This window comes from Tupaia chinensis, unplaced genomic scaffold (assembly GCF_000334495.1).
Source record: "Tupaia chinensis unplaced genomic scaffold, TupChi_1.0 Scaffold140218_1, whole genome shotgun sequence".
Lineage (NCBI taxonomy): Eukaryota > Metazoa > Chordata > Mammalia > Scandentia > Tupaiidae > Tupaia > Tupaia belangeri.
This window is the reverse complement of record NW_006200097.1, coordinates 87,124-102,290: the sequence shown is the minus strand read 5'-3', so window position 1 is coordinate 102,290 and position 15,167 is coordinate 87,124. Positions and strand designations below refer to the sequence as shown.

The following is a 15,167-nucleotide window of genomic DNA, read 5'->3' as shown; positions in this document are numbered from 1 at the left end:
CACAATTACAGCCAGGTCAGAGGAGCAATTTCCTTTCTTTCTTTCTTTTTCTCTCTTTCTTTCTTTGAGAGAGGTTTTTGCTATAGGGTGCATGCGCTCGCCAGAGAGACGGAGAGAAACAGAGAGACAGAAAGCAAGAAATTACCCCCTAGGGTGGATAGCCACACCACAATCCCTTTCCTCCATTTTCCTCTCAGGATTTTGGGAACACACGCACACGCACCTAGCATGAGTTTCAAGCCACTGGGTCTGGGACTCAAACTGCAGTCGACTATGAGGGAGTCTAGAGACGTAACATTATGCCATCTGCCGGTCCCTATTTCTTTATTTTTGAAATGGCAAAATCCCCTGGTGCTTGTATACTTGGACTGACTAGGATGAAGGCAATTGAATTATTGGAAATTATGTCTGTTATAATAGTATTTTGTCTGTACAATTTTCCTTTTTAGTTATGTATATTCAAAATAATAATCAGACTAACAAAATATTTCTATAGAAAGATGTTAATGGCTTTCAGTCATGTTTTATGGTTAGTTTTCAGTGTGTAAATGGATGTTTTAATCGTTGTGAAGGTACTAGTTTTTTATGCTGCTATTTCATTTAGCACACAGATAGTGAAAAGCAAACGATTCTTCTTCAAAACTACCACAGATTCAGAATTCGAATTTCATTACGTCTTTCTCTTTCTTCCTTTCGTTTTCTTTTCCTTTCCTTTCTTTTCTTCTTCTTTTTTTTTTTCTTTTTACTTTTACCAGAGGGTGTGTGTACTCACCAGAGAAGGACAGAGAGAGGGAGAGGGAGAAAGCAACGTGCAATGGGGGAATGGTCATGCTACAGTCTCTTTTCTATTCTCTCTCCTGTTGGAACTTTGGGCATATGTACACACCCACCTAATGTGGTTTTCAAGCCTCTGAGACCAAGATTTGAATTGCAGTTGGCCATGTGGGATCCTGCCCCCCTTGACAACTAGGCTATAGGCTGCCCCTATCATAATTTTCTTTCTTTATTTTTTTTAGAGAAATTTTTGCTATAGGGTGGTCTCATAACCTTCTTAAATCAAAGAAAAATTAATAAATACAAACTTAGTACAAGATCATTAATACTTTCATGATAAACTTGATTTTTCATTAGCTACCAAGAACAGGATTTTAAAAGGTCTTCACTCTTCGGGACTAGCAGATGGTGTAATGATTATGTTACTGGACTCCCATGTGGTAAACCACAATTTGAGTCCCAGACCTGATGGCTTAAAACTCATACTGGGTACATGTGTGTGTGTGTGCCCAAGATCCTTGGAGGACAGTGGAGGAGAAGGGATTGTGGCATGGCCATCCCCCACCTCCTGACCTGGGATGATTTCTCACTTTCTGTCTCTCTGTCTTTCCAGCAAGCACATGTGCCCTACAGCAAAAATCTCTCTCTCAAAAAAAAAAAAAAAAAAAAAAAATCATCCTTAACTTTTCTCCACGCACTCTTGTTTTTGTATGAATCCAAGGAAAACGTCTCTTTTAGAATGAGGAACTGCTTGCTAGTTCTGACTATTTAAGTATCTCACTGGGACCCAGGAACACTTGGAGAACAGGTGCTTGGGGTTATCGGTAGAGTCTCTGGAGGAAAAACAGGAGCTGCACGGGCCTGTGCATTCACCAGGTGGTCACTGAGTGCAGGGCTGCTATTTCTCCCACTGGCTGGGAGCCTGTGGGAAACTTTTTTACCTGAGGGGAAGTTAGCAGGGGGCTTTACAGTCAAGCAGAAGTCTGCTCATAGCTATATTTACTTAGAACAATGAACCTCACAGATCAATAATTTTGTCTGGAAAAAGTAATTATTATTTTAATATTATCCAAATACATATTTTAGAAGACTTAAAAATAATGATGTAAATTTTTTGTTGTTGTTGTTGCCTGAGGTAAAGTTTCAGCACCAATTATTGAATTCCATGTTTGTTTATCCATTCCAATGATTGTAGAAAGAATTAACTACCTAATTATAGGTTTTTCTTTTCTAATTATGTGATTTTTAACATAGATTTGACAGGAGACTTTCCTTATTTTAAAAGATTAGAAAAAGTGCAACAAAGTAAAACAAAGCAAGATGGAGAAGTTAATTGATAGAAGCTTAAGCTAATGAAATTAGGAAAAATGGATGAGAAGAAAAACACAAAACCAGTCATTTTAAATACTAATGAAACAAATGCTTTGTGAGCCAGAGTTAAAACCAAAAAATTGGTATGCTAAACTATACAAGTTTAGGAATAAGAATGTAAAACATAACAAGGAAACAAGTTAAATGGGTAAAGATTTCTAAAAAAAATAAATTACTAGGACCAGCAGTTGGTGAAATGGCTATATCGCTGGACTCCCATGTAGTCAACTGCAGTGCAAGTCCCGGACCTGGTAGCTTAAACTTACGCTGGGCACGTGTGCACGTGTGCCCAAGATCCCGAGAGGAGAATGGAGGAGAAGGATTGCAGTGTGGTTATCCCCCCTGGAGGGTGATTTTTTGCTTTCTGTCTCTCTGTCTGTCTCTGTCTTTCTGGCAAGCACATACGCCCTATAGTGAAAACCTCTCCAAAAATATAAATAAATAAATAAATAAATAAATAAATAAATAACCAAATGATTGAAGAAGTAGTGAAATTTAAATATACAAGTATCCTGAAAGATAATGAAAAGGTACATGAAGATCTACCAGGTCCATCCAGATGGTTTCAGATCTAAGTTCTTTCTAATCTTTAAAGAGTGGGTAATTCCAAGGTTATATAAACAATCATAGCTCAGAAAGCACCCTGTTTAGGGTTGGCCCTGTAGTGCAGTGGTTAGGTGCTATGCAGACAGAGCCAGGTCCCACATGGCTGACCATGAATCCTGACCCTGACAGCAACACAGACGACATGCGTGCACTTATGCCCAGATCCCGCTGGCACAGAGAAATAGAGCAAAAACGACCGTGCATGACCAGGCCCTGATGGGGGTAGGGGGAAGTGCTTTCTCTCTCTTTTTCTGACGGACACACGCCCTCTGGCATTTAAAAAAATAAAAAGAAAAGAAAATACCCAATTTATATGATAAAGTCAGCATAACTTTAAAACAATTAGAAAAAGAGAATCTTATTTATACACAAAGATCTTAATTTTAAATACAATATTATTAAATAGGACAAAATAATATATCAAAATCACTCTATTATGGGTTCGTGTCTCCCCTGGGGTAAAACAAACAAACAAAAAACAACAAAAAAAGACTTTTTAAGTCCTAACTTCCAGTAGCACATGTGTTACATTGGAAATAGGTCCTTTAGAGGTTACAGGGTTAAAATGAGGTGGTTAGGGTGGGCCCTAATCCAGAATGACTGGTGTCCTATAAAAGGGGGAAATTTGAACCCAGACATAGACACACGTGTAGGAAAGATGCTTTGAAGAAACACAGGAAGAAGACACCCGGGAGAAGACAGAGGCACGGGGGGAAAGGCCACATGAAGACAGGGCATCAGAGCGATGCATGTGCCACCCAAGGAACGCCAACGATCGCCAGCCAGCAGACCGCCAGAAACGAGGAAGTAGCAAGGAAGAGTCCTGCCCTACAGGTTGCAGAGGGAGCACAGCTCTGTTGACACCTTGAATATGGGCTTGAAACCTCCAGAAATGTGAAACAACATTAAAACAGCATTTCTGTCATTGTAAGCCCCCCAGCTTTCAGTAGCAGTCTAATCAAAGGAATTCAATGATCAAGGTTTATTCTAGGAGTTTGAATGTGGGTCAGTTTCAGGAAATCTATTAACCACACTCTGTTACACAAATGCAGATTAAAAGACAAAACCCACATAATGCTATATGTGCGGAAAAAGCATTTGATAAAAATCAACCAGCAGCAATCCTTAATAAAAACTTTAAAATAGGAATGTAAATCTAGTATGAAGATCATTAATTAAGAAGAAATGTTATACTAAATAGCAAAACTCTAAAATGATGTTATTTAAAATCTGGAGCTGAGGCCAGCAGGTGTATGGTGATTAAGGCACTGGACTCCAACGTGGCTGACCATAATTTGAGACATGGACCTGGTGGCTTGCTTGCTTGCTTTTCCCTCTCTCTCTCTCCATCTTTCTCTGATGAGTGCACATGTTCTATAGCAAATTTTTACAACACTAGTAATGATAAAGTAATTCTTAAAAAAAAAAAACAAAAAAAAATCTAGAGGCTGACAGATGGTGTGGTGTTTAAGGCACTGGATTCCCACATGGCCAACCATGGTTTGGGCCCCAGACCTGGTGGCTTGCTTTCTCATTACCCCGCCCTCCATAAAAAAAGTAATAGATAAGATAAAATTTTCAATTCTTTAAGAAAAATAAATGAAGTCTGGATTTAGGAAATTTGCCGGCATTTTCTATTATTATTTAATATTTTCTTGTAGGTTTTAGCAGATGCAATATGATTAAGAAAAACTGATATGAACAGTAGGAAAGGCCATCTTTGTTGATATGACTGTCTTCTAAAAAAACCCCAAAACACAAATCTACAGGCCCTCTAGAATAAAAGAGACAACTTAGATTTTTTTTTTCTATATTAATAGTAAATTCTTAACTAGGGGAAAAGGAGAATATTTCATTCATAACAGTGACAAGAATGGTAAAATACCTGGGAATAAATTTTAAAAGAAAGCCCAGAACCTATACAGAGAAAATGGTAAGATCTTATTGAAAAACATAAAATGAGATTTGAAGAAATGGAAAGCCATGTCATATTCTTGGATGGGAAAATTTACTATAGGAAAAGTGCCAAACATTTTGGTGTTAATATATAGGTTTAATTCAGTTGCAAATATAATCCAATAGGAAGTTATCAGGGGAAACAGGATAAATTGAGCTCAGTGTTCATGTAAAATTTAAATTAGCTTCCTATTTTATGTCATAGGCAACTTATAATTCAAATGGATTAAAGATTTGGATGAAATATAAAAACTTTTAAAGAGTAATCTTAGGGGCTATATATTTATATGTGTGTGTGTGTGTGTCTAGAAGTATGAAGAACACTGTAATTCAAGGAAGGAAACACAGAAGATAGAAATAAGGATGTCAGTCTCTGTCAAAAGTTAAAAAATTTTTGTATGACAAAAATGTATCATAAACAAAATTACAACAGATTTAGAAAAGTACTGCTACAAATTGACAAGGAAAAGACAACAAAAGAGAAAAACGAGCCAAGGATATAAATAACTAATTCATATTAGTACACAGTGCCAACAAATACACAAAAAAAGATGACCTGTAGTCAGGAAAATGCAAATTAAAGTCTATTGAAAAATTTTACAGCCATCAGAAGGACAAAAATTAAAGAACAATAATACCTAATGCTGATAAGGATGAAAGAAAAAAAGGTTTTCTCATGTAGAAAGAGTAGAAATATGATTTGACAATAACGATTAAAATTAAAGCACACATATCCTTCAAATCAGCAATCCCACTCCTAGGAAGCTATTCTAAGTTATATGTATTGATATATGTATTGTATAAGGGTTTTTTTGTACCGTATCATTCACTTACGCAAAAATCTGGAAACAGAGTTGAATAGATTATAATTGAAATAACTGTGAAAACAGTTTAATAGAGTTTGATACATCCACAGCAGGGAATATTAGGTCATTAGAAAGAATGAAATAGACTTACATAAGCTGATTAGGAGTGATTCCAACAGCTATTGTTGAGTGAACAAAAACAAGACACTGAGAAGTATTTATAATATATAATTTTTAAAAGGTTAAAATCTTGGGAGCAGCAGGTGATGCGGTGGTTAAGGTGCTGGACTTCCACATGACTGACCATGGTTTGAGTCCTGGATCCAGTGGTTTGAAACTCACATCTGGTGCAAGTGCACGTGAGCCCAAAATCCCAGGAGGAGAATGGAGGAGAAGGGATTATGGCATAGCCATCTCCCCAGGGGGTGATTTCATACATTTCTCTCTCACTGTCTCTTGGTGAGCACACATGCCCTATGGCAATAAGCTTAAAAAAAGAAAAAAGCTAAAATCCTGAAATAGATATATGACTCCATATATATGAAAAAATAGAAAATTATGCATAACAAATAGTTAATGTGAATTATCTGGTAGGTGGAGTATGATGCAAGTAGAAGATTAGAGGAAAGTGGAAGCAAAATCACAAAAGAAGACTGCACTAAAATTACAGCATGTGGAACCAACAGATGGCATAATGGTCATGTTGCTGGAATCCCATGTAGTTGACCACAGTTCGAGTCCCCAACCTGGTGGTTTAACCTCATTCACTCTGAGCATGTGTGTGTGTATGTGTCCAAGATCCCAAGAGGAGAATGGAGGAAAAAGGATTGCAGAGTGCCCATACCCCTTGGGGGGTAATTTCTTGCTTTTGTCTCTCTCTCTCTGTCTTTGTCTCTCTGGCGAGTGCAAGCAAAAATCACTCTAATAGCAGCAGCAGCAACAACAAATTACCGGCATATAAATCATGATTCAGCTTATTAAAAATTATGTATATTTTATGTGAGTTTATACATTTTTAAAAAAGAGTTATTTATTTAATTTTATTTATTTATTCATTTATTTTAATTTGACCAGAGAGACACACACAAAGAAAGAGAGGGAAAGTGAGAAAGCAGGTCACCAGTTCCTGGACTTGAACCATGGCTGGCCATGTGGGAATGTCTAGTACCTTAACCACCATGCCACCTGCTAGCCTCCCAGTTTATACTTTTTTCTAGGTAATTAGGAAAGATAAAAAGACATTTACCTTACAAATATGCCCATGATACAGTCAAAAGGAAAATTGGAATAAGGCATATATCATACATTTATTTCTATAAAGTAACACACAACTCACCCCCTCCATGCATGTACCTAAGCAAGGAAGAGTTACAGAATGCTACATGTCAATGTGTTACCACTGATTACCTCTGTAGTCCATACTTGAATTGAGGGCAAGGGTGGGTAACTAGGTGTTTCTTTATACATCTTTGGCTGTTTTATTTCTCTTTTGAAAAAATTATTTATTTAATTCAAAATTATTTACTTATGTTGTTATTCATTTTTAAAATTTGACCAGAGAGAAAGAGAAAGGGAAAGTGAGAAAGCAAGCTGCCAGGTCCAGGACTCAGACTGTAGTTGGCCATGTGTGAGTCCAGCCACCTTAACCACCACTCCAGCTTCCAGCCCCTTATTACTTCTTAATAAATAAATAAATAAATAAAACCAAAAGCCTACAGGAGCCAGAGTGAACCAGGCTGAATGATGACATATAATAATACAAGTAAAAATATTTGGACTGAAATTTTAAAAAAAGAAGAATAGGGGATCAGCAGATGGCGAAATTGTTATGTTGCTGGACTCCCAAGTAGTCGACTGCATTTGGAGTCCCGGACCCTGTGGCTTAAAATTCACGCCGACTGTGTGTGCATATGTGCCCAAAATCTCAAGAGGAGAATAGAGAAGGGATTGTGGCTTGGCCATCTCCCCTCGGGGGGTGATTTCTCACTTTCTCTCTGTTTCTTCAGTGAGCACATGGGCCCTGTAGAACAAATCTCTCTCAATAATAATAAGAATAAGAATACTATTGTGTATGTGAAAAAAGGCACTCCTGGGGGCAGAGTCTGATTTAATTTTTATGTGTCCAGTGTTTAGAAATAAAAAGTCATAGGTGCATGTAGTTTTTTTTTTTTTTGAACAGAGAACTCACAGAACTTCACTATTTGTCCGTCTGTACTCCAACCTTAGGATTCAAAATGATGCACAAAGAAGACAGACTGTGTCTCCTCTTTAGAGGCTAGAATATGGACTGCTATGAGAGACACAGTATCTCGGCTTAGAAGGAACCGCAGAGATTTTCTAATTCAAGTTCCTCATTTTATAGCTGAGGAAACTGAGGCCGGGTTGAGCAGTCACCACGCATACTCATCTTTTATCCTTTCCATCCCTCAAGTGGTAAAATATTTTAGAATTTCCTCTCAGAGAAAATAAATGGTAAACAAGTAACCATGATATTTAGCTTGCTCAATACATAAACATTCTCATATAAAAACCAACCCTTGCCTCTTACATTAACAACTGGAATGAGAAGCAGGAGCCCACGTAAGTTAGCTGCCTTGTATAAACCCGGAGAGCCACTGGTTTATCCCAGAAGTTCTTACCCTCAACCTTCACCATCCTTCTTTTTATTTAACCGGCATGCACCGAGCACTTCCTCTACTCCTGATGTGATACAAACCTCGATTAACACACGTCCCCCACTTGCCATTCACAGACAGCGACAAGCTCTAAAACAAGTCAGACCAAACGCAAACTGAGTGAGGACGGACAACTCACTCTGGCTGAGGCTTTAGGGGGCCGTTTCACTAAAGGGAAGGTTCGCCCTTGAACTGGGCCATGCAGGATGTACGGTTTCAGGGGAAACAGCAAAGCGAAGGGTGAAAGGAAATAAATAGCATGTTAGGGTAAATGATCAGAATTGAGCCCAATTCAAGAAAAGAATAAAGGAGAAAACTAGAATTCCAAATGTTCCAGCCTGAGGATAAAACTAAGTTCCACCAATGTGTAAGACCGTTCACCACCCCGACTCCTAATACCCGACCCAGAGCAAGTGCTTAGGAAATGAGGTCTAGGCAAATCCTGACCATCTAAGGAATCTCTTTGTTCAATTTTGAGAATGATTTCAGCACATTACCATGTATCGTCCAGGGTCTAAATCTCCCATCATTCCTTTTAAATGTGTGTTTTCTGTTCTGACAGCTTTATATCTCATATCTGAGACCTGAAAGGAAAAAAGATGAATGTAAAATTTGCAATAAAAACTCCTGATTCTATTAAAATTAGTTTTTCTGTGAATACAAATATTTTATAAGTGTAGTAAAGTGAAGTATTTCTTTAGTATAAAGCATTATCAGTCGGATATTCTTACTCGGTTCTCTTCTCTTTGGCAGGACCCTCTCTGCCCTCCTTTTCTGATATGCTAATTAAAAACAGTTACTTCCAATAATGATTCATGTACTTTTTTCCTTCTCATTCCAAACTCCCATTGCTCATTTCTGTTTTCTATGGTGTGCAAATTATTGCCAGAAAAAAAAAAGACAATTTTAAATTTATTTATTTCTTCCATAAGAGAGAGTGACAGAAAGAGAGAGAGAGAACCTGCAACTGGGTCTTGCTGGTGTGATCACCCCAGCCTCCAGCCAGCCCCAGATCACAGGTGAGCAAGTGCCAGAGTACTTAGGGAGGTCTCCTGACTCGAACCCGGAACCTTCTCATGTGAGTTTGTCTCGCAGAGTGATGCATTTTACTGATGCACCACCGTCTGCTCCCTCAATCACAATTTAAAACATGCTTGAATAACACTGTCCATTAAATTTCTTCAACACCTTACTCATTTTTACAATGTACAATGTATGACTTCCATGTTTAACTTTGTTCTTTCTCATATTTCTGCCAGATTTATTCCTTTCTTTCTTTTCTGACTACTTCATTTTATCTCCTAACTTACTTTTTAATTTCTCTGACTTTTACTCTATGGTACTTGGATATAGTATCTGTTCTTTTATTCATCTGTGGCTCATTTCTCTATAAAACACTTCCCTTAACATTTTATTTTTGCAAAGTGCAAAATACATGCTCACTGACAAAGCCTGGAAAATAAATAATGTGACAGTGAAGAGGCCAGCAAGAGGTGTGGTGGTTAAGGTGCTGGACTCCCATATGGTTGACTGTGATTTGAGTCCTGGACCTGGTGGCTTGAACATCATGCTGTGTGTGTGTGTGTGTGTGCATGTGCCCAAAATCCCAGGAGGAGAATGAAGAAGGGATTGTGGCGTGGATCCCTGGATGGGGGGCATTTCTTACTTTGCTTCTCACTATCTTTCTCCAGCAAACGCATACACCCTATGGCAAAAACCTTTTAAAAATTAAAGAATATAATAGCGAAAAGAAAAATTATTCATAATTGGACCAGCTTGGTGGTGCAGCAAGAGAAGCCAGATCCCTTGGGGCCATCAGATGGCCTCGTGGTTAAGGTGCTGGACTCCTACATGGCCAATGGTTCAAGTCCTAGACTTGGCAGCTTGCTTTCTCACTTTCTCTCTCTCTTTCTCTCTTTCTGTCTCTCTCTCTCTGGTGAGTGCATGTGTCCTATAGAAAATTAAAAATAATAATAATAACTGAATAAATAATTCTTAAAAAAGATGAGAGAGAGAAACCAGTTCCCATAGTGACTGTGGTTCATTTCCTGGGCCCAGTTAGCCTGAAACACACCAGGCAAATGTGTGAATGGCCAACGTATGGTCAGGTGGAGGACTGGAGGAAGGGGACTGTATGTGGCCAGACTTGTGGAGGGAGCTCATCTCTCTGTCTCTCATTCTCTCTCTCTCACATGCATGCATATGTGCTCTATCTTGAATAAGGAAAAATCATAAAAAGAAAGATCATTCACAATCCAATTACCCAGATCCCGTTAACATCTGTAAGATATCCTTCTCTATACAAGTTCAGTAAACACTCTTATGTTACCTGTGCCTTTTCCTGTGTATTGCATAAACTAATCACAGTTTAAGGCTTGATTGGGCAAAGGTTGATCTTTTTGGTCTTAAAAACAGGATTTAGATAGTCTGCTATGTATAAAGTTACCTGCATAATAACCAGAAAGTTATGAAATGGTGCTCTCAAAACCTCTAGGTTTGGGGTAAAACAGCAGATAAAACCTGTGCTCCTAGTAACAGGCCACCAGTTTGATCACATGAGAGGGATTAAGGGAATTTAAAAATAGGAAGGAAGTAGAGTAGAGAGGGAGAGAGGAAGAAGTTATTTGCAGGTTTTTTCTTTATTATTATTATTATTATTTAGTTTTTTGCCATAAGGTGGATGAGCTTGCCAGGAGGAGAGAAAGAGACAGAGACAGAGAGACAGAGAGATACTATGAGAAAATGAGAACTTATCCCCTCAGGAGGGTTGGCCATGCCCCAATCCCTTCTCTTCCATTCTCCCCTTGGGATTTTGGGCACACACGCACATGTACTTGGTGTGATTTTCAAGCTGCTGGGTCCAGGATTTGAACTGTGGCCAACCATGTGAGAATCCAGTGCCTTAACCATAGACAACCGACTGGGTCCGACTTGCATTCTTTTAATAGTATAACGTTACAATTGCTGCTTTTTCCTGTGTACCACGGTGTGCATTAACTGATAGTTTGGTAAATCATGAACTGTCATTTTTTAAAATCTATTTTAAAAAATTCTAAAAGGAATATATGAAGTGGGGGTTGGGATGTGTCTGATAGAAGCTGAAACAGAGACCTTCTTAAAAAGATTGGGATAATAATGGGAGGGAACTATAGAAAACAGGAAGAAATCTTTCATGAGAGCAACTGCAGGAACCATTCGGAACACGGGGCTGTGAGAGAAGGGTAGGATGAGATTTAGGGAAACGATCCTGCATGGTCACTTATTTCCCTTTTCCGATCTCTTTTGGTGACACTGTGTGTTATCTCAGTAGTGTTTTCTGTGACTCCTCGAAGCATTTCTGTGGTGCTGGTCTCAGAGGCATTACCGAGGAATGCAGAGCGTTTACTAGTGGATAAGGAAGGAAGGCAGCTGTCGCATGGAGTGCATCAAGGGAAGCAGGGAAGTGGAGGTGTCCCCACCAGGTGCGGTGGTGGTCCCTTGCATACCTGTTGTTTTGCTAACATCTTTTCTTTTATTTCTAATTCCATTTTTAACTGTCTTTCCAGAAGGGCAGCTTTCTTCTTGACAGTTGCTATAGTGATCTCCTTCTGATGGAGCTCCTTGGTTAGGTCAGAGATCTCATTCCTCATTCTCTCCTGCTCAGAGCTATGGTACTCTTCCTCCTTATAGAGCTGGTTTCTTATCTGCAGCAGAGACCAGGAAATGGTAACACATCCCTTTATTTATGGAGCAGCCTAAAGCCTCTGCTAGCCACGTCAGTCCTAGTCTAAAACTTTGGCAGGTCCCACTTTAGCCTTTTCTTTTAAAAAAAAATAATTAATTTTATTTATCCATTCATTGATTTTAATTTGACCAGAGAGAGACACGGAGAGAAAGTGAGGAAAAGTGAGAAAACAAGCCACCGGGTCTGGGACTCGAACCATGATCAGTCATGTGGGAGTATCCAGCACCTTAACCACCATGCCACCTGCTGGCCCCTTTACCCTCCTTTTCTGATCAGTGCTAAACTAGAAACAGACACATAGAATAATGATTCATTTACTTTTTTCCTTCCAATTCCAAAATTTAATTTCTTCTATTTTCTATTATGCGCAAATCGTCACTTACTACTGATACTACTTTATTTACTTATTTCTTCTGAGATCAAGACACACACACATACCCCAACAGGGTTTTCATGCCATCATCCACCCCCATATCAGCCAGCTCAGATTATGGACATGTGTGCACCAAAGCATCTTCAAGGAGATCCTGGGACATGAACCCGGGACCTTTCCCAGGAGGGTCCGGTTGCATTACTGCTTGACCTTGACACTACTTTAATAGCTCTTCTTACAGGAAAGTGGAGAAAGTATTATTAAGCACTTTTCATAGAGGAAGAAAATGGCTTAAATAATTTAAGTGAATTGCTCAAAGTCATAAAGCTAATAATTGGCAGAGTTGAGACTGGAACTCAGGTTTTAAAGTCAATTGACTTTAAAGTCAATACTTACTTTCAACTAAATTAAGCTGCACTGTTGTGACTAAATACTGCTTTTTGAAAACACACTGCAATAAATTTCAAGCGTAATCATGAAAATGCATTGCTTCCCTCCCTAAGCCTGTGGAGTCTCTCATATCCTTCCTCTTGGTTCAACCTTCCATGGTAGAAAGCTCCTGATCATCTCAGACTACTCCCGGATCTCATTCTTCTGAATCTGTCCAGACAGCAAATTCTGTTCATTCTGTTTCAGCTCCTCTCAGATCTCACCTCTGCTCTCTGTTTTACTATTGCTGTCTTGGTCCAGACTCTCGGCCTCTTTCTAGAAAACACTTACTGCTTCCAATTACTGAGATTCAGAGAAAATACATAATCATCCATCTCAAAAATCATAGTTCATTGGAGAAAACAAACAACAAACAGATGATTACAGCACAGAGTAGCAATCTATGTTAGCAGCACGGTGTGGAGGGTGCTTAACCCAGAGTGGGGATGTCAGGATTCCCAGAAGAGGGGTCATCAGAGCCAATAGTGAGGGATGAATGGAAGCCGGTTGGAAGACAGAGATGGAAATGAGTTCCCGGGCAAGGCATGCAGCGAAGGCATAGGAGGGAGAGAGCAATGCACCATCAGTGAACTGGGAGTGTGGAGTAGCCGGGACTTAGTTCGTTGTGAAAAGAAGGCTGGAAGCTAATTAGAAATTTATATAAATTTACCCTGGCACTTCCATTTAAAACTGATTTTTTTTTCCATTTCACATTTAAACATTTTAGTATATATCTCTAGAAGAATATGTACTTTTCCCCCCCTAAACATGGCCGTAATACCATTATAATAATCTTTTTAAAAATAAACAGTTCCGGAGACAGCAGATGGCTTAGTGTTACATTGCTAGATTTCCAAATGGCTGACCTAAGTTCAAGTCCCAGACCCAGTGACTTGAAAATCATGCAAAATGTGTGTGTGTGCCCAAAATCCCAGGAGGAGGAAGGAGGAGAAGGGATTACAGTGTGGCCATACCCCCTGGGGGAAAATTTCTCACTTTCCCTCTCAGTATCTCTGTCTTTCTCTGGTGAGCACACGTACCCTATGGCAAAAACCTCTTTAAAAAAAAAAAAGAACAATTGCTTGGGCTGTCCTGTAGCCTAGTGGTTAAGGGAGTGAGATCCTACATGGCTGGCTGTGATTCAAATCTAGCTCAACATCTTGAAAACGTGCTGGGCACAGGTGCATGTGTACCCCAAATCATGACTGGATGGAGAAATGGGAAGAAAGAATTGTTGGGTGACTATTCACCTTTGGGGGGTGCTTTGTCTCTCTGTCTCTTTGGCAAGTGCATACATCTTTATTAAAAAAGAAATTTAAAAAAGTAAAAATTATCTCAAAATATAATGAGTGTTCTTTAAGTTTGTTTAATTGAATTAGGATCTAAATATGGTGTACCCCTTAAGACTGGCTCATCTCTTTTTAAAACTTCCCCTGTGTGTCTATATGTTCTAAGTACTTTACATACACCATTTCAGTTGATCCCTACAATGTCTCTCCGCTTTGCTGATTATTTAGCATATTAGATAATAAAGGCGTGTAACTTTTCGATCACAGTCCTGGTGAAAGACGTTGTGATTCCAGGACGTGTGTTCTGCAGTCTTGTGGGTGGCAGGGCCCCAGAAGGAGGTTCACACTTTGGACAAAGCTGGGCTTTAGGGATTGAGCCTCATCATTGCGTGAGCTCACGTGGAAAGTACACGAGTTCGGAGGCTAATCTGATGCATCATCAGGCTTTATGCCACCAACCCCTCATCAAAGTCTATTGATATTATGAGCATTTTTTAGCATTTCGGAACTGGATATGACCTTAGAAATCACATGGCTTAACCCCACCATTTAAGAGATGGAAAATGAGGGAAAACAAAACAAAACAAAACAAAAACCACACACACACAAAGGGAAAGAAGCGACGAGGCCTAAGTTATCCAGCCTCTGAAAGCAAAGGAGGGGACCAGGAGACTGCAATTGCAGGACGGGTGTCCTAATCCTGAGGACAGTATTACATGTCTCTTCGAACTTTTATCTCCATTCTTTTCCTTACAATTTATTTGGTGAAACAGCAGAGGGGTTCTACTGTTTGTTCCAGTCTGGATTTTGTTGATTATATCCCCCTTGTATAACTTAACATGCTCCTCTTAAAATGGAACTTTTAAAATGTAAATACACACACACACACACACACACACACACACACACACACACTATTAAGAAAAAGGAGTAAACTATTTTTATTATTTTTCACAACATATAGATATTAAAAACAACATGCTAGACTGCAAAGCTTACTTAATGAGATTAATTTATCTGTGTTCCAAATGACTTCTGACTTTATTGAAAATGTGAATTTTCATTATAAAATAAGTGACTAAAAAAAGTGCTACCCTGGGAGAAAAAAAAAGAAAAAAAAAAAAAAACACTTGCGAGAGTCATAATACATGGCTCTTGTTGGCT

At 38.9% G+C, this 15,167-nt stretch overlaps 1 protein-coding gene across 6 annotated transcripts in view; it reads right to left on the bottom strand.

Annotated features, from left to right (window-relative positions):
* DEUP1 (deuterosome assembly protein 1) overlaps window positions 1-15,167 on the bottom strand; it is a 95,987-nt gene that overhangs the window by 29,806 nt on the left and 51,014 nt on the right. For 5 of the 6 annotated variants that reach the window (XM_006162547.3, XM_006162548.3, XM_006162546.3 and 2 more), the window contains 2 exons: window positions 11,674-11,871; window positions 8,686-8,772 (listed from right to left, as the gene is read on the bottom strand). In XM_006162547.3, the coding sequence (XP_006162609.1) occupies window positions 8,686-8,772; window positions 11,674-11,871 (285 nt within the window). The remainder of the gene's footprint in view (window positions 1-8,685; window positions 8,773-11,673; window positions 11,872-15,167) is intronic. The other variant, XM_006162549.3, reaches the window with a different exon arrangement.